Here is a 20,066-nt window from a genome sequence, read left to right as displayed (position 1 = left end):
CTGTGGGGAGTTCTCCCACATCCCGATCAGGGCAGGGAGAATTGATCTATTAGATTAACCAGGAAGGAAAGAGCGGGAGAGCGAGCAGGAGGCTGCTGAGCGGAGTGTTTTTGCGTAGCAGTCCCTCCCTTCTGACTCGAGTATTAATTGCTACATTACCACTGCCATGTAAGAAAGACAGTCAGCAAAGCCTGGGAGAACGCCAGCTCCTCCCTCCCTGCTCTGCTCAGCCTCACTCCTCCTTGGTTCCCTCGGAGCGCCCTGTGCCCTGGCAGGACGTCCCTGTCCCAGCCCCAGCGTCCTGAGGTCCTTCCGTGGTGAGGACTTGAGTGGACAGCAGGAGGGGGTGGAGGGAGGGAGGGAGGAAGGGAGCAAACATCGTGCCCTGCAGGCTTTCTGGATGCAGAAGCCGGACTCACTGCAGAGGCAGCTGTGCTGTTCCCGGAGCTTCTGGGGGACCTCCGCCTCGCAGGGTTTGCCTAGGCGGGCTCCAAGTTCCAGGGCCACGCAAGGTGGGCGCTTTTCCTTCTGGGCGCTGACAGCAGAGCCTACCTTCCCTCCACCATCATGAGTGGCTGCTCCAAAAGATGCAAGCTTGGGTTCGTGAAATTTGCCCAGACCATCTTTAAGCTCATCACCGGGACCCTCAGCAAAGGTAGGGAGCCTGGCCTTGACCCTCGTTTTCTGTCTTAATGTGGTCTGGCTAGCCACGGTGGCAAGCGCCTTAGGGTGGCATCTGTGGCTGTTCCGGTGTGCCGGGGTCTCAGAGGACAGCAGGGGGGACTAGCGTGGCTGGGAGTTGGGGTTGCTGACAACCTAGGTCCTGGCTCTGGGTGGGTGGGCACCATGCCAGGGAGCTCAGCTGGCCATAATTGCCTGGAACTTTGGAAATGGATTTGGTGGTGTGTGGCTGATTGGCTACAGGCGGGCAGAGGGACAGAACCCTTCTCGGAGCACTGGAGGCTGCTTAGCGTGACCAGAGTTTCAAGAAGTTATCCAGGGAGTGTTGTGTCTTGTTGATAAAAGAGAGATTTGATGCGGTGGGCTGTGAGTAATTCTGCAGAACCGAGCCGCTAGAGGAGGCCAGCAGGAGGTGGCGGAGGGGCCGGAGTCCGCCATGCACGGGTGAACGCCGGATTCATGTCAGCTCCAGGGGCCAATGCGCCAAAGACTTTCTCTTGCCAGGTTCCAGGGTCCTGCATTTCTGGGGCTTTCGTCCTCATTCTGCTCCCTGGGACCCCTGCTCCTCTGCGGATTCTGCCTTTGTCTATGTCTGTCTCCTCTGCTCCTCCAAGAACTGGGGCAGCAGAGGGCCGGTAGGTTCAACTTCCCGGGCAGCAGGAAGGGTTGTTGCGAACCAGACCTAGGACTGCGTGCACACAAGTCAGCCCCAGGACGCGGAGGGGAGGTTGACTTCTTGGGGCCGTTCCTGTCTCCAGAGCCAACCCCCCTACCCCCCACCCCCAAGCCATTACACTGTGCCAGAGAGGGCGAGGCCCTCAGAGAGACTCTGGCAAAGTTTTTGGAGATAAAATTTGAAGAGAGAGCAGCAGCATGATGTGGTTTCACTGGCTGAAGAAAAGTCTTTAAATATTCATGCCCTCTTTCGGGAGGAAAGAGTCTTTGGGGGAGATGCATTGGAAGCAGCAGGCCTAGTATTCAGGGAAGGAGGGAGGGCCACAAAACCTTGACTAGCATTTTTTTAAGCGACAAGGAGGGAAGATAAAGGCTGCGTGTGGCCAGCTGGGATGACGCGGCCCAGGTGTTCCCTGCCCTGGAGATCCAGCCTGGAGCAAACCGAACTGCAAATGTCAGGGGGAGGGGTGCTGAGTTCTGCCTAGCTCCTTCCTCGGCCCCATCATCACCCTGGATCTGCCTCCACATTTCTCAAATAGGGTGCTGCGCCTCCAGGATGCCCAGGGAGACCAACAGCCCAAGGCTGAGGGTCAGGCTGCGGGCAGGTTTCCTGGGGCCCACGTGGGATGGATAGAGGTGAGGAGCTGAGAGCCAGGAAAGGAGGATGCCCAAGAGTTCTCCCCGCGATTCAATCCCTCCAAACAGGATTTTCTCTCCATGTCACAGATTCCAGGATCTCAGGGGATGAGGGGTGAGGGGTAGCACCCCATCTCAGCCTTTGCTTCCCAGAGGATTAGCAGAAAGAGCTTTGGCCCACACTTGGGAAGCTGAGATCTCAACTCTGGCTTTGCTCCCTGTGAAGGCCTCAGCCTCTCTGAGCCTTAGTTTCTTCATCTGTGAAATGGGTCCATTACTTGCACCCTGTTTACCTTCCAACGTGGTTGCAAGGATCCAGGGAAGCTGAGACACAGGATCCCTCTATGGACTGCATTGCAGTGACCGGATGTGAGGGGGCTGTCTGGGACTGAGATGGGCATGGGTCTGGAGAGGGTGGCCTAGGCCATGCCATCTGCAAGAACAGAGTCAAAGTCCTTCAGTGTAGCTGGCTGCAGGTGGATCTGTGCTCTCCAGGCAGCTCCAGATGGGGAGACATCACAGCAACAGAGTTAAGTATGAGCAAATGAATCAGTCAGGGGGAGAGAGAACGTGCAGAGAGCGGTGTGTGTGTGTGTGTGTGTGTGTAACAGAGAGTGGCTAGGTGGCTATTTGAATAAATGAACAGGAAGATACTGTCTTTTGCATATTTGCCTACAACCATTGGCTGAAGATTTATTTACTGAGCACCTACCCTGCGCCGCACTAATTGCTGGACACTGGGCACGTGGAGAATATGACACAAGTCCTCCAGTAGGACATGCACACCCTGGTGAGGCACAGGCTGAAAACCAGACACAAGGCAGAGTGCAGAGATGGAGGCAGGCCTGGGGGCCAGAGCCAGAGGTTCATCTGAAAGTGGCATCAGCTGAGGTGAGGAGGAGGGTAGGACTGGGCAGGTGGAAGCAGGGGGAGCAGTGTCCATGGAGAAGCCAGACAGCAGGCCAGGATGGCCCCCTCCCTCCACTCAGAGTCCCAGAGACTAAGACCCATGGGACACAGAAAAGGCTCCACAGGGACCAGCGCTGGGAACCTAGTGGCCACCTGGCCTTTCTCCGACCCGCATCCGTATTGAGATTCCTATAGCCAGGGCTTAGGGAGGAGGCCCACGGTGGGCACCAGGGCAGGATCGAGTCTCTCCACTCTGCAGGGAGCACCGAGTGTTTACACAGCCCTGGCTCTGTGCCAGGCACGCGCTGGGGAACTGGTGTTCTGCCCAACCCAGGTGTTTGTTAAATATTTGTTAAATAAATGACCACGGGAGCAGGGCCAGGACTGGAGCAGGGGAGCAAAGCAGGTCTTTCTTATGCATAGGCCAGCCCTGGTGACTAGATTATATCCTTCACCGACACATTGCAGTAGTTTAATGATCGCTGGGTATAATTGTGACTTCACTTACTCATTAGTCATTGCACGGGGGCCTCGAATTGCAATAATCCAACCGTTAAACGGATTTTTCTTTGTCGCTTTCCGAATTGAGGAATGTAAAGATTCTACAGGACCAGGCACCTCCTACTTGTTACGCGGACAACTCGCTATTTCTTCCCTGCCTTGGGAATACCCGGAGGACCGGGAGAGCCCAAGTCCCCCCCTCCCTGTCCTTCCATGCCCGGACCACGGCCACGTCCCCGCTATTGTAGCCGTCCCCTCTCGCACTGGCCTATGCTGCAGGTGGCTCAGACTTGGCTCACCAATGCCCTTTTCAGAGATGAACTGACCAACTTCTCCTGCTCACACAACTCCTTGACCTTGAGCTTTTCCTCTATAGCTCTGATCACAATCTGTGATCTATGTTTCTTTTAAAAATGTTTGCTAAAGGGTGTCTTCCCTACCGGACTTGAGGTCTGTAAGGGCAGAGATCACGTGGGCTTTTCCTTGTCACTATGGCCGGAGACACCTGGCCAGTGCCAGGCCTGGAGTGGATGCTTTGCCGATAGTATAAAGTTACTGAAGTAGCCCCTTGGGGCACAGACGTCCATCCGCCAGGGGTCCTCAGAGGACATGTAGAGTGTGGATTTCCAGGACACACTATGTAAGGTGTCCCAGAGGTGCTTGGTAAACGCTCTCTGAACTCCGTCCACTGCAAGGCCTGATCTGTGACCAGAGAGTGAGCCTCCCACCAGACAGGTGGCTCAGAACCATGCCTGAGCACTCTTGGTGTCTCTGGAAGGGCATGTAATCATCCCCCAAGGGGGTAGAGTGGGGGAGATCTGGCACGCCCATCCCTGCTCCTTCAGCTTGACTCTGACTTGTTCTACGTCCTGAATTTCTCCAAAACTTAAAGAACGAGTTTCTCTTGCTTTAAAACAAAACAAAACAAAACAAATTTGTCAACCACTTATGCAGTGGGAAGGACAGGGAGTTGCCAGACTGGGGCATCCTCGGGTCCATTGCACACAGGCCAGGAAGTCTCCTGCAGGGTCCCTCACCTCTCTGGCCTCAGTTACCGAATCTAGAAATGGGGATCACAACGCCCTCCTTATAGGATTAAACAAGAGTGTGGCTCTAAAGCTCTGGAAATACTAAATTCCCAGGAAGTGTTCACTGATGGGATTGCAGTTATCAGCTGATCCCCAGCACTGCGAGCGCCTCAGGGCCGGCGCTCCACCTCACTAACCCCGGTTTCTTCCCAGCTGGCACAGACTCTGAGAGTGGTCGATCTAGAATATTCTACTCCCCTCTCTAGAACTTGCTTTCCTAAGGTCCCACCTAGTGCTGAGATCGACCTCTGAGCCCTTTCCATTCCCAGTTCCCTTATTAGGAGTAAAGAGCATGACTCCCAGAGCCAGGCCTTCTCTGGCTCTTTAACTTACTTAACAGCCCAGCTCCTGGCTTAGACGGTTGGTTAACCCCAGGGTTTGGGAACCTGCCTGGTTCTCTTCCTACACAGCCAGCTCCCCAGCTGTTTCCCAGAGACCCTGGGACCGCAGGTGGGAACCCAAGTGGTGCAGGCCCCACTCTGGGTGGGGAGGTTTCAACTCATCTCCTTCCGCACTTTGGGAACCCATCTGTCACCCCAGACACAGATGGCAAAGCCAAAGCCAGCAGGAGGGAAGAATTCAATCCCAGAGAGCTTCCAGTTGTCCAGGCCACCCGCACAGCTGCAGGGTGGGGAGAGGGTGACCTTGTAAGATTTATCTCAAGGACAATGCCCTGGAGCCCGAACTCCCCTCTCCCACCCTGGCCCGTGGTTTCTCTGTGTGCTTCAGACCTGTCACAGACACGCTGTTCCTCTTGCTTCCTCTTCTGGAGGAACTGACCTTGAACTTGGCTCTGCCTTCAGGCAGGCCCAGCTTGAGTCCCAGCTCTGTCATCTAACAGCTGTGTGAGCTTGGGTGAGGTACACACACACACATCACCACCACCCCAAGCCGAGGCTCATTCCTTTAATTGGAGGTAATAATAAACCCAGTGTAAACGTTGTATTATAACTCAGTGAGGATGACAGGAGTGACAGACTGTGGCTAGTAGGGCTAGTACTGAGTTCCTCCCTACTGAGCTGTGCCCTCGGCACCTCTCCTATCTTGGCCCAGTCCTGACCTTGGGAGGAGGGGTTGCAACCACCATTTTACCGGGTAAGGAAACTGACCAGGTGGTCCAGCTGGCAATAAGCGGCAGAGTAGGGATCGAAACCCAAGTCCTACTGGGGCCAGGATGAGGCACTGTCTCTCTTCTGCTCCATGGGGCTAGAGAAGACACCCCTGAGGGGATTGGTCCCCACCTTGTCACTGGCAAAAGAGTGCCCCAGCTTCCCATGCAGTTTATGGGAAATGTATGGAAATGATTCCCATAATTTTGTAGGTGGGTTTGTCAAGAACCGTGATGCCAGCTGGGGTTTTTTACAGAAGCCACCGGTCTTCCAAAGAGTTGGACAAATTCCTTAATGTGGCATGGCCTGGGTTAAGGAAGGAGTTTTATGGGGAACAGAACATTCTGCAGGCCAAGGTCAGCAAGACAACCACATACACGCTCTTCCAAAATCACTGCCACCCCTCAGATAGGTACGCTGGGCCCAAGACTCCTGCCAGACATTGAATGGGCTTCAAGTCCATAAGGGACCCTCCCCACCACTCTCCCTTCTTACAGGGCAAATGTGAGGAGTCATCATGTCAGTGTGGAAATACACAACATTTTAGGCACCAGACACCTCGGAATTGAGAGACTGACTTTTTACTAGAATTCTCTGGGAAAGCAATAGCCTTGACCCTAGGAACCTTGGGGCCTATGAGATGTGACAGAGCCCTTTGCCAAAAGGAGGAGCCACTTGTTCCACAAGCAGCTCTGCTTGTGTGCACTTGCCCACCACCCTGAGTCCCAGCGAGCTCACTGCCCTGGCAGCATAGGCCAGCACTGGGTCATGCTAGGACAGCCCTACTCCCTGGTTGCGTCCAGGAAGCTCTGAGTGCTTGGCCTGGTCATAGGCAGAAAGTTAAATCACTGAGGGTTCTGGTCTATTCTTGCCTCTCCAGTTGAAGCCAGCACCCGCCGGAGTGAGGACCAAGCTCGCCTGGGCTCACCCCACACCCACTGGCCCTCATCCCAGCCTACCTGTCTCCCATCCTTGCCTCCCTATGCCACACACATCACTCCCTCACCCATTTCACTGGCCAGGTGCTCTCTGGGGTCTCCCATAGTCCCACTGCAGCCTCCTGCCACCTGCCATGGCTGTCCTTCTTTGGGGCCACTTGGCCCCTCTTCCATTCCAGTTTTCTAATGCTTTGCACGATTGGCCCCTCAACAGCAAACCTGCAGGGCCTGTCCACCATGGCTGACCAGTGTCCCCTTGGTGTCTATCTGCACCCCAACCAGGAAGGCCAGAGGAAGGACCTAGGCTCTGAGGATCCCACGGAAGGGCAGAGGGTTAGGGAGGAGAGAGGAAGCAGAAGATGAGATAGCAGAGCTCCCCGGGGCCAACAGGAAGGAAAGGAGGTGAGGACCCCAGGAAAAGATATGAGAGAAGGTGTTACCCCCACCAGTGACCACCTTCCCCATAATCCTCACAGATCCCCAGTCTGGAGGCAGAAGAAAGCCTTTCTCCTATTGGGGTGAGGCCTTGGCAGGAAGGCCAACAGCACAAAGCTAACCTGGTCCTCTCTGGTTGAAGCCACTTTGGCGCCAAACCTGAGTTGGAATCCAAATCTTCACAGTTGCTCACTGAGCGGGCGGCTTCCTTCTCTGGGCCTCAGTTTCTACAACTCTAAAATGAGGGAAGTGCTGATGTTGAAGGTCCCACTCAGTTTTAGAGTTTTAACATCCGCTACCCATAATTGCAACACCCCTCACAGCAGCACCCTAAGCTCGGTGCGTGTGCGGGAGCACCAGAAGGTGCGGTACTCGAGTCGCCCTGCGTGTGGAGGAGACGTTTGGAGCTTCGGAGACGGAAGCTCTGAGTCACACAGCCAGCAGGGGACAGAGCCAGAAGTGGAAGTCAGGCTGTCTGTCTCCACGTTCCGGCTTTGGCTCCCACATTTCACGCCCTCCATTCCTAACAAAACTCAGATCCTGGGTAGGAAAGCAAAGCCGACAAAGCCAATGCCTCCCCAGCTGGTCCGAGAGGAGAGGCAGGCTCTTTCAGAAATCACGGCGTCAAGCCCTCTGTTCTGACATCCCAATTCGGAGAATGCCCCTGAGACCCAAGGCCCCATCCACACCACAAACCCTCACCACAGGCCATCTTTTCCAGCCAAACAACAGAACATAGGGGAGAACCGGCTGGACAGCCCAGCCTGCAAGGACAGGAAGGAATGGAAACAGCACCGTGCCAGCCTTCCCTCCAGAACGGCAGCCTGGCCGGCCTCCACTTCGTGCTGGAAGGAGGTGGGCTGGACACAGAGGCAGGGAACTGGGAGGGAGATAGGGAGGGACATGTGATTCTGATGCTTGTGTCTGTGAGGCTGGGGTTAGCCTACTCTAATTTTCTTTCTATAATCTTTTGATTAACCCTGGGCCACTCTGGGTGGCATTTTTCAAACCATCTACACTTCGGCAGGCAGCGCCAAGCCCAGGCTTGCCGCTCACTATCTGCGAGCATCACTGGGAAGCGGCTGTCACTCAGAGGCTGGGACATGGGAGGCACCCTGGACGGGGAAGGCGCCAGCCTCCTTGTGCCAGTTAACCCTGTCCATGCCTCCCAAGCCTGGAGACAGCAGCCTGTGATTCCAGACTCAACAGGCACGTGCAAAGAAGATTATTTGCCACGGTCCCTTGAGAGCTCTTTATTTGCTGGGGCTTTCTGAGGGTCCCTACATTCAGTCCAGGCTTTCCCCTGAAAGTCCCATACTCTCACTATTCCCACCTGAGGCTGGGAGAGGCGAATAACTTCCCAGGGTCGCAGAGCCAAACGGGGACCCAAGTCTCCATGCATTCCTAGAGGACTTGGTCGAATTCATCTCGGTCGAATCCCTTGGCGCTGACACCTCCCGGTATAGACAGAACAGTGCCACCTCCCCCAATTCATTTGTTGGAGCCCTCACCCCTATGTGCTTCTATTTGGAGATAGCACCTTAAAAAAGGTAATTAAGGTTAAATGAGCTCACAGGGTTGGGGCTGTGATCAGATAGAACTGGTGTCCTTATAGGAAGAAAGGCATCCACAGGGAAAGGGCCACGTGGGGTCCCAGGGGTCCTCTGCCAGCAGAGGAGAGAGGTCTCAACGTGCCAGCACTTTGATCTGGGACTTCCAGCCTCCAGAACCACAAAAAAATAAGTTTCTGGGAAGCCACCCAGTCCGCGGTATGGTGCTATGACTGCCCTCGGGAAGTAACACACCCTCAGAGACAATTCTCCGCCCAGCATCCTTCTTCATAATTTTTATTGTAGTAAATATTCTTAACATACTATTTACCATGTTTACTATTCTCAAGTGCATAGCTCAGTGTCAGTAAGCGCATTTGTCCTCCTGCTCAACCATGCCTTCCTTCCCTTTCCAGAACTTCTCAGCACGGCAAACTGAAGCTGTGTCCTCAGTAAATGCTAGCCCTCCGTTCTTGTGTCCCCCAGCCCCGGCAACCACCACTCTCCTTTCTAGCTGTACAAATCTGTCTGCTCTAGGTGCCAGGTGTCATGGAATCATGAAGTAGGTGTCCTTTTGTGTCTGGCTTCTTTCACTCAAGTCTTAACCATGTATGTGTCAGAATTTCCTTCCTTTTGAAGGCTGAATAATATTCCCTGTGTCACAGACTGTCATTTCTTTTACCCGTTCATCCACTGCTATTCATCCATTCCCATATTCTGAGAATACAAAAGGGATCTCATTATCCCTTCATTCACAATGCTGCCTCCAGGGGTTTCTTGACACATCTGGGGTCCAATGCAGACTTTTCTTGGGGGCCTCCAGACTTTGCTAGATCTGCCCTCTGCATCCATATCCTTCACCTCCGGTCTCCTCCCTGCACCGCACCCCAGCCACCGGGCCCGAATGTTCCTCCGGTTGGCACAGTGCCCTCCACCTCTGGAGCCTCACAGTTTCGGGGACCTCCCCTGGACACTGTGTCAGAGCTCACCTGGATCTGTCGGGCACCTCCCCTCCTGCACAGCCCCCACCTCCTCATCCCCCTGCCCCAACACCCTCACACACATCAGGCACTTTCTATTAATGCTGCCTTGTTTTCCCCAGAGCACTTTCTGTTTATGCAATGACACTACCCACTGAGTCACCTGTTTCCGGTCTGGCTCGCCCACAAAGAGCTCAGTTCCGTGAGGGCAGGGACTGTTCTGGCCATCACCACTTTCCCAGCAGTCGGTGCAGGGCCTGGGACATAGCAGGACTCAGTGGAGGCTGAGGGGTCCACAAGGCAGGTGAGAAGCCCGAGGCCTGGGGAAGACCACCCAGCAAGCAGGCTGCTAAACTGGCCTTGAATCTGGGCCTCCGAATCCTCTTCCCTTTCCTCTGCTCTACCTTCCTGTTAAAGGTCCTGGTTCTCTACTCTACCTCCAGATGTCTGTCTGTCCATCCATACTTACCTTTAGCAAAGCCACCAGCGATCCTGTGATAAGACGTGAAGACCTGAGCCATCTGTCTGGCTCCTTAGCCCCGATCCCGAGAGCTGCCCCTTCCCATCACTGCAGCTATGGGCCCTTTAGTTAATCTTTGATTTATTCTTCCCATGGAAAGAAGGTAATGTTGCCACGGGGAAAGGACTAGCGTTATTCTCCATTCTGCCCTCTGCTCCATTCAGCTGGGAGGCTCCTCTGTGAGTGTGTGAAGTGACCATTCCCAGACAAAGACTTCTGGAGACTACAGACACAGCTGGCTCCCCTGCTCGTGCTCCAGCCCTTGGGGATCCAGGACCCTCTGGGATCATGATTTTGGGAGGTCATTAGACTCCAAAGCCAACCATTACCCTCTGGAAGCTGTTTGACCTTTGGAAGTCCCATCACTTCTTTGAATCTTGCTTTCTGCTGGAATTGTGGACACAATAATATCAGCCTTGCAGGTTTATTGAAGCAATGCACTTAAGGGTTCCGTGCAATGCTATGTCATATAAAGAGCTCAACAAATGTTTATTTTTATGTGTTATTGTTGTTTATAAAAACTCGGGTTTTGTCTCCTCCCCTCTGTATCCTAGTCAAACCTCATGGGTCTCAGAAAATGGCTGGTTGACTGAAATCATCATGAGGGCCAGAAGAGCGCCCAAGACTCCTCCAGCACTCTCTTCACCTTCCCTCTCCCTGTCTAGAAGCAGACTATCAGTGGCAGAGAGCCTTATTCGAGGCAGATGGGACAGGAGGGTTATCATTCCATTCGAGAATGGGCTTAGCATCTACAGCCTTCAAAACCCATTCAGTCCACGGGGCACCGGCAGTGACTCAGCCCGTTAAGCATCTGCCTTCAGCTTAGGTCATCATCGTCTCTGCTCAGCTGGGAGTCTGCTTCTCCCCTTCTCCCTCTCCCTTGCCCCTACCCCCCACTTGTGTGCTCTCTCTCTCTCTCTCGCTCTCGCTCTCTCTCTCCCATGATCTCTGTCTCAAATAAATTAATAAAATAGAAAGGAAGGAAGGAAGGAAGGAAGGGAACCCATTCAGTCCGGTCGTTCCCCAGTCCCTGCCCATCACAGTGAACAGTCTCCGCCTGGTGAGAAATAGGAAGTATGGAAACGAAACTGTAGCTTTATAAGCCTAAAACCTGAGTGTTACAACATCTCTTGTGGCCTGGGTCAGACTGTCCTAAGAACGCTTCTACCCTGGGCCCCAAGTCTCAAAGCCTCAGTGCACATGGGCTCGGGCGGGACATTTAGCAATATTTGGTGATCTGAAGGCCAGAAACTATAGAGAAACTGCCACGGCCTGCTGGCCTGTCGCACTGGGCACTGTGGCATAGAAGGCAGGCACGGGAGTCCCCAGTGCTAACCAGGACCCGCGCATCGTAACTTAGACTTTGACACGCTCCCCACGAGCTGCTGAGAGCCTGATGGTGGCCAGCATGAGAAAGGAAGTCAAGGCCACTAGGCAAGGGACCAGCATGAGACTCCTCCTAACACTCCACCCTCAACCTCTTCCGTGTCCGGATGGGGAAACTGAGGCCAGATCAAGAAACACCCTTGACGTAGGTACCTTGAGGTAGAGTTTGGGGACTGGCAGGTGGAGGCACCGGGATGAAGAGAAAGCCAGAGCCCTGCAGAGGTGTGACCGGCCAGCAGACGGCTCTTGCTCTTCAAGTCCCCATAGTCAGTGACTTCGGCTGAGACAGAACATCTCTCCGGCTGTGACCCTGTGCCTTCTTCTCTTGACCTTGGGTCTTCTTCTCTGGCATGGCCTTCTGAGTCTCTCTCCTGTGCTCTGGCTTGTCTCTTAAATTCCAGGCCTGCAGGAGAGTCCCCAGCTGAACCATGAGCTCATGGAGCACAGGGACCCTATCTTAGTTATTTAAGAATGCCCGGCACCCAGCACAAGGCCTGGTGCAAAGCAGGGGCTCAAAGGATGGAAGAAGAAAACAAAAAAAGGAAGGAAAGGAGGAAGGAAGGGAGAGAGGACAGATCATAAACCCTTCTATATGAATGTCTTCCTCTGCCTCTACTCCATCCTTATAGAAGCAAAGCAGGCCTCTCTCTCACCTTCTCTCTGTTTCTCTATGTCCCCAGTCTCACATCCTGAAGTTATCTCACTCACTGTTGATCATTTCTGGCCGGCATTCATCCTGGCACTGTCTTCCCATTCTCAGCACTGTCCCTGAAGTCCACATTGTCACCCTATCCCAGCTGCTTTGCTACTGAGGCTGCAGCCTGCACGTCCTCTGTTTCGCCTCTCCTGCCCCTCCACACCACGGGCAGACAGAGACAGGGTCCATCCAGTTCTTCCACCTGGGAGCCGACGTCTCGAAACCTGTTCTAAGCAGGTGATCAGAGATGTGCACGGAGACTGGTAGACAGGGGTGCTCATCATGGCTATTACATTGTAATAATGAGCCATCGGAGATCAGCTAGACTCTAGTCCGAAGAGTAGATTAAAAACATTCCTGCTCATCTATCTGATAAAGCAATATTAAGTCTTTGAAAAATTATTTTGAGCACTATTTAAAAATAAGCAGAAATACTCTTAACATAATATTAGGTTAAAAAAAATCAGGATACAAAACTGTATGTACAATGAGGGTCCAATCTGTAAATAGATATGCGTACAGAAAAGTGAAATAGAAAAGAAATACACTGAAGTATTAGCATGGGTTTCAGCTGTACTTAAAGGCTATGTTTTCAAGTTCTTCTTGATGCTTATCTCTATCATCCACATTGTCTCCAACAAGCATGTATATTTAATCAGACTGTAAAGAAATCATTCGCTGAATATGCATCTGCAGGCTTTTACTTCTGGAGAACTCCCGTGACAGCCGTGCTTTCCCTACCTCGACACGCAGCCTTCCTATCCATGCTGGAGCACGCCCTGGACTTCTCAGCCTGGCTCTCAGGGCCATGGCCTCAGCCCACTTGCTGCTGCTCCTGGCTCTCCACCTCCATCTGCGTTCTCCTCCAGCCAGACCAGCTCCCACGTGGTTTCCAAACCAGACTTGTGTTTTATGTCCCTCAACCTAACTCTGCAAAGATTCATTTTTTTAGAGATTATTTATTTACTTTCTTATTTGAGAGAGAGCAGGAGCAAGGGAGAGGAGCAGAGGCAGGGAGAAGCAGGCTCCCTGCTGAGAAAGGAGCCGGATGTGGGACTCGATCCTGGGATCGAGGACCCTGGGATCATGACCTGAGCCAAAAGCACATGCTTAACCCGCTGAGCCACCCAGATGCCTCTCCAATGATTCAGAAAAACAAACACATACACACACACACATACAGAGAGACAGACAGAAAAAAGAGAAGGAATACAAATACAGCAAAATATTGACAACAGTTTGTGAACCAAGTTCATGCTCCTTGTACTGATTTTGCAACACTTATATAGTGGACAATTTTTAAATTAAAAGTGGGGGGAAATAAAGGAGCAATATAATGTTATGTTAAAGATATAGGCTCTGCTTTGAAATAAGCTAAGCTTATTTTTCTAAGATTTTTTTTTTCTTTTTATTTGACAGAGAAAGACACAGGGAGAGAGGGAACACAAGCAGGGGGAATGGAAGAGGGAGAAACAGACTTCCCATCCCCCACCCCCAGCAGGGAGCCCAACGCAGGGCTAGATTCCAGGACCCCAGGATCACAACCAGAGCCAAAAGCAGAGGATTAACGACTGAGCCACCCAGCCGCCCCAATAACCTGAGTTTAAATCCCAGTTCTGCTAATAAGGCAGCAGTGACCTGAAGCAAGTTGCTTACTTTCTAGGTCTCAGGTTTTTTTGTTGGTAAAAGGAGGATAATGAAAATCATAGTGTATTTCTGTCCTACAGTTGCCTGGAGAATGAAATAAATGTGTGCAAAGGGCTTGGTGAAGAGTCTGGCACATCCTTGACCAAAGTGAACTCTTAATACTAGTGTTAAATATAGAAATCAGATTCTGAACAGTGATATTATCCATGATACCTTCTACCTCCCAAGGCAACTCGGCCCTTGGTTAACTGCTGGGGTTTGGAAATCTTTTGCTTGTGTGATTCTTTCTCGGCCTCTGGCCCGGAGCTGCCAGAACACAGTACAGTTCCCACTGGCATCCGTACCTCCAAGTCTTGGCACAGCATCCTGCATCAAGGAGGCAGCCAATCAGTGCACAAAACCCCAGATGAGGAACTCAAAGGGCTCAGGTTGCACTTTTAAGAAAGTCCTTATCATCTGATACGAGATGTAATTTTGCTGATGCAGCTGCTCTATTCCCCTGGGCTTCCTGGAGATGAGGCATCACCTTGATAAATTAGCTGTGGATATAGGCGTCCTGTAACTGGCATGGAAATGCAATTTAATTTCCAATTAAGCCTGATTTCTGGGCCAAGGGATTTGCCTGCCTCACACTTGGAGGATTATTCCAGCCAGATCTATTGTTGTCAATGATGATGGTTCTCCCAAGAAGAGGACTTTCATGGAAACCGGTCCGTGGCCCCTCGTTGGTTCAGCCAGGCAGAGATATGGCCACCCAGGGATGTGGCCCCTGTATGTAGGCATTGCTTTTCCTCAGGAACTAGGTTTATACAAGTATATTCAAGAGACAGGGAGTCTGTTGGTGGCTGGAATGTTTAAGATGGAGTAGACATAGAAATGGATTGGGAGGGCCGGAGAAGCAAGGTGGTCCTCGGCAATACTCATGAGAAAGAGAAGTGGGAAGTCGCTAGTAAGGAAAGGAAATGGTAGAAAGTTCTCAGGGCTTACACAGAGAAGAATCTGTATAATCAGAGGAAAGAGCCAAGTTTGCTCAAAGAGAGAGTGAGCATCCGTGGGACATCTTTTATGTGTCCATCACAAATAATCTGTCAAACGAACAACGTCAGGCTTGTTTTCCAATTGAGGAAACTGAGACTCGGGGAGATTAAAGAAACTGCCTGAGGTCCCAGGCCAGCAAGTTTCCGGCATCTCACTTTTCTCAGCTTTCTTCCCTACAGGTTCCCTCTCCAAAACCAAATAAAACATGTAACTCAGAGCCATGAGAATAAGGTCACACGAAGCGAAAACTTACTTCCCAAAAACGCAAGAACAAGCAAAAAGCATTTAAAACATGTTCTGAGGATGAAACTCGCTGAGGTCTGAGTCTGCTCGGGGCACATAATCTGATGGAGAGCCAAGCAGCACGCTCCTCTGTCTGAGTTTGTTCCCATCCCCCCCCCACGAGGAGTGGGATCTGAGGACTGGGAGTGATGACCCAGGAAGGCTAAGAGGCTCACATGAGGTCAGGAGCTCAGAGGACCAGGGCTGCTTCAACTCAAAGAAGTTCTGACTTTGGATCAGGGAATTTCAATGGAGGGCATTATCAAACAGTCTTTAAATACACGTGTCTATAAGACGTTTCTAAGAGTATGATTACTTGAGTGGCCAACAGAGTCACAGAATAATTACTTAAATACCAAGAAGAGTCACATGGCCTGATCTTTATGAATGATAGTAAGACAAGACTGTAAAGTTATGCATAAATAAGCATGCTTGTCACCTCCTGAATAAATTCTAGAGTGGTCGAGTGGACTATTAGGCCAATGGTTTGGGAACAAGTGGAAAAGAAAACAGGGATCACTGGGAGAAGTATGGGGTCCTTGAAAAGGAGTCATGTCAGACCAGCCTCTCTTCCTTTCTGCTTCTTAATAGAGTGACCAATTCAGGGACTGCTGTGGCCTGGGCATGCCTGGTTCCTGCCCTGTGTTTGATGGGCTGGGGGCTGGGCAGCGATGGAGTCAAGTTTTGTATTGACTGCTGGGCCCCTGTCTGTCTTCATAGTGCCCACGTGTGAATCTTGGCAGGGCTTTCTTGGATACATAGGTTTGGACCTTGACCTCCCTTTGTTCTCTCTTCAGAGATATGGTTCTGGGGAACCAACAGAAAGCCCGGGGGCTCTGTGGGAAGGTATCTGGAAACATCCAATAGATTCCCAGTCCTGACTGTGCTCTCTGCTCCACATTTTCCATTTTGGATACAGAGCAGAGACTGTGGAGCAGGAATCACAGAACTTTGAGAGAAAGGTCGGAAGTCAGGCTGTCCAGGTCTGAATCCCAGCTCTGCATTTGACTAACTTCCGATCTGCGGCAAGTTAAGTCCCTCCCCTGTACCTCAGTTGCCTCATTTAGGCAGTGAAGACAGCAATAATAACCTAAAGGGTACTGTTGGGGTAAAATGAGCTGTGCACATAGAAGTGCAGCCCAGAGGCTGGCAGACAGGTGCTCAACGCGTGTCAGCAGTTCCCACTAGTAGGGATGACATGTTCTCGTACAGGGAGGCCTTTGCTGCGCATACCCCCCAAAGAAGTGGCTGCCTCCCAGTACAATGAGTAACTCATCAAAAGGATGTTAATGTGGATTGTCACTAAAGACAGCTGTTGTAAGGAGGATAGTGGGGAAGCACTGGCTAATCTTAAAAATAAATAAATAAATAAATAAATAAATAAATAAATAAATAAATATTTATTTATCTTTGAGAGTAGGAGTGCAGGGGAGAGGCAGAGGCAGAGAGAATCCTCAGGCTGACTCCCTGCTGAGCACTGAGCCAACACAGGGCTCCATCCCAGGGCCCCAGATCACAACCTGAGCTGAAATCCAGAGTCAGGCACTTCCCTGAGGGAGCCTCCTACCCCCTCTATATCCCCCCCCCGCCCCGCCCGGAGCACCCAGCATGAGAGGATCTTAAAGAACCACTGACCTTCAGAAAACAGGAGTTCATACCGGAATAGGAGGAATCAAAGAAAACTCCACTAGCAGGGGTTCCAGAACTGACACAGGAGGGCTCAGACCCTCACGACCGTCTCCCTGGGAGTGGGGAGAGAAGGTGCGTCTTGAAGTTACCTGTACTTAGGAAGCCATTGTATTTAATTTATGGATATCAGAAAAGAGGGAGCTCAGTGTGGGAGGATGGAGATTATGGGAGATTAAAGACGCTGCAACTGAGGGAGGAGGTGCGAGCCTTTGGATGAACCCCCCATTTTGTCCCCCAATCCGCTGGAAGTTGTAGACTTTGCAGCTATAACCAGCCCTTCCCCATCTCTCAGACCATTCAGGAAGCTGACAGAGGATCATCTGCTTTATGTGAGTGGGAAGAGAGAGTTATGGAAATCTAGAAAGAAGCTGAGCATCTTGATATTATTCTGAACAGTTCTGACCTTGCAAACTTCCTCTCTGAGAACCTCTTGGCTAGACTGGGGTGATTTCTCCCTGTCCTGCTGATCTTGATTTCATCTTTCCCTCCCCCCTCCCAACCCCGCCATGTGAAAAGGCAGCCCCTGATGGGGTACAGGGTAGGCAGCCTTTGTGCAAACAGTATATTCCCCAATATTTCACATAATTCAAAATTCCCTAAATACAATTCTAATTCGAAAGAGGAGATACTTTTAGGCACCAGCCTGTCTTGTCTATTAGCAATAGAATGAAAGCAGTTTACAGTCCACTCCCTTGAGAAAGGAGTTTTAAAATTAGGAGAAATTTTGCGTAAATTGTTGATGGGGTGAGGCTGGAATAATTTCAAGAAGTCACAAAAAGGTTTTATTAATATTTCCTATGGCGCCATTTTGAATTTGTGTAAGTCGGGCTCTTCACTGTGAAGAAGGAGGCCCTTGATAATGGTGCGGGAGGGGGTAGGAAGAGTGGCAAGAATGGAAAGCTCCTTAAAGGCAGCCACTGGGTCTGATTGATCTCTACCCTCCCCATGCCCTGTCTCTGAGCCCCACGGTGTGGGCTGAGTTCCAGAGGAGGGACACCGGAGAGCAAGCCAGGTGCATCTCTCCAAGTGTGAGTCACCATGAGATGAAAAACAAAAATGGTGGAAACATGAGATGCTCATTAGCAATGATTTATTAGGAACTAATGAGGGCTTTCTGCTCCTGGGCAGCCATTATTTCAAAAAACATTTTTCCTCAGTGTCTAACTTCTCATGCTTCAACGCTCATTATTTCATGCTCATCCTGTCTGTGGAGTTCTGTGAGCCACAGGCAGATAGAGGCCAGTCTTATTGCCAGGAGGAGGACATTTGTCCCAAGCCAATGGAGGTCATCACCAATAATGCATAGGTCAGTGGGGCTGGGCATTCTTCTAGAGCCAATGGCCATTCCCCTAGCAGGGGCTGTTTGGATATTCTGAGTTCCTGTGTATTTTAGCCCCAAATGTAGGTATATGGAAACCATATGCCAAGAAGTCCCTTTCAGTGAGACTTATAGTAGGGACTCTTTTCCTATTATTATTTAAATTAACTTACATTTTTGAGGTACTTGCAGATTCCCATGGAGTTGTAAGCAATAACATAGAGAGATCCTGTTGTACCCTTTGCTTAATTTCCCCCAAAGGTAATGTCTAATGGTTAGTACCATTACCCTAGTACAATGTCACTAACTGAGGTTTCCTTAAGACTCAGAAGATTCGGGGGCGCCTGGGTGGCTCAGTGGGTTAAGCCGCTGCCTTCGGCTCAGGTCATGATCTCGGGGCCCTGGGATCGAGTCCCATGTCGGGCTCTCTGCTCAGCAGGGAGCCTGCTTCTCTCTCTCTCTGCCTGCCTCTCTGTCTACTTGTGATCTCTCTGTCAAATAAATAAATAAATAAATCTTAAAAAAAAAAAAAAAGACTCAGAAGATTCGGGTGCCTGGGTGGCTAGGGGGCTTAAGCTTCTGCCTTAGGCTCAGGTCACGGTCTCAGGGTCCTGGGATCAGGCTGTCTGCTCAGTAGGGAGCCTGAGTCCCCTTCTCTCTCTGCCTGCCTCTATGCCTACTTGTCATCTCTCTCTTTCTCTCTGTCTGTCAAATAACTAAATAAAATCTTTGAAAATTAAAAAAAAACAAAAAACAAAAAAACAAACTCCGAAGACTCTTGAGATTTCCATGACCCCAGAAGGGAGAAACTCTGGGGAATGAGGTACTGTCTCCCCTTGGAAGAAATGTCCCCAAGTAAGAACCTGGAAGGCAGAGGGATACATCAGGGCTCCCTGGTTGGAAGTAAGAGATGTTCAGGCAGATTATAGATAACCTCCCCTCACATCCCTGACTTGTATGAGGGCACCATTGGGTTCCAGAAACCCAACAAGTTTCCTTACCTGGCCCCTGGGGCTCTGGGGAGAGTAGGGTCCTCAGCCCCCTAGCTGAGTCTGCTCAAGTACAGTGGTTGACAGTAGGCTCTGGAATCACACAGCCCAGGGCTTGATTCCTAGCTCCTCACTGCTATACGGATGACCTTGGCCAATGACCTCTTAGAGCTTCAGTTTTTCATTATATCATATGGCACTTACCATGTGTCAGTTACTCTTCTAGGAAGCTTATAAAATAACCAATTTAATACTGACAACCCTAAAAGGGAGATATTGTTAGTTCCTATTTTACAAATGAGGAAGTTGAGGCACAGAGAGGTTATTTGCCCCAAGTTACCCAGCTAGGGAATGGCAGGGTCAGGTATTTGAAGCCAGGCTGTCCTCATTCAAGTTCCATACTTAACCACTATCCTATGTTGCTTCTCCTGCTCTCTGAGGTAGGCTCAGTGGTACCTCCCTGAATTTTCACAAGGCAGACCGCTTAGCACAGTGCCCGGCATTTAATACATGAATACCAATAAACACAGGCTAACATTTACTGGTATCATTGCTTCTGGAAGTTTCTGAGTATTCAGTTACTTCCATTCTGGCCACCTAACATGTGCCAAACCTTTATTCGGTCCTCCCCACTACCCTAAAGGAGGAGTCACTTTTTTTAAATAGATGAAACAATTGAGAATCAGTGAGATGGCAGAGACAGCATTCATACCCAGGGGCAGCGGCTGGAATCACAGCTCCAGAAGGAGCTTCAGAGGTACCAGCCTAACTTCACATCCAGCTCAGGACTTGCCCTGTAGAACAGTCATTTATCTGTTCTGAAAAGCCCCGTGACAGGGCACTGGTTCTCTACACCCACGGTTCTCATGCTTGAGGGCATGTCAGAAGCCATGAGGCCATTGTTAAAATGGAGTGCCGTCCCCCTCCTCTATCTCCCACCCCAAACCACCACACGCCCAGGGGTTTCTGACTAAGAAGGGCTGGAGTCAGGGCCTGAG

General features: G+C 51.0%; 1 protein-coding gene across 1 annotated transcript in view; it reads left to right on the top strand.

The window, feature by feature from the left end:
• Positions 1-208: 208 nt before the first annotated feature.
• KCNIP1 (potassium voltage-gated channel interacting protein 1) overlaps positions 209-20,066 on the top strand; it is a 338,382-nt gene continuing 318,524 nt past the window's right edge. The window contains exon 1 of the mRNA XM_032337034.1: positions 209-655. Coding sequence (XP_032192925.1) covers positions 568-655 — 88 coding nt within the window. The 5' untranslated portion in view covers positions 209-567. The remainder of the gene's footprint in view (positions 656-20,066) is intronic.

This window comes from Mustela erminea, chromosome 3, assembly GCF_009829155.1.
Source record: "Mustela erminea isolate mMusErm1 chromosome 3, mMusErm1.Pri, whole genome shotgun sequence".
In the NCBI taxonomy this organism is placed as follows: Eukaryota; Metazoa; Chordata; class Mammalia; order Carnivora; family Mustelidae; genus Mustela; species Mustela erminea.
This window is presented reverse-complemented; position numbering and strand designations above follow the sequence as displayed.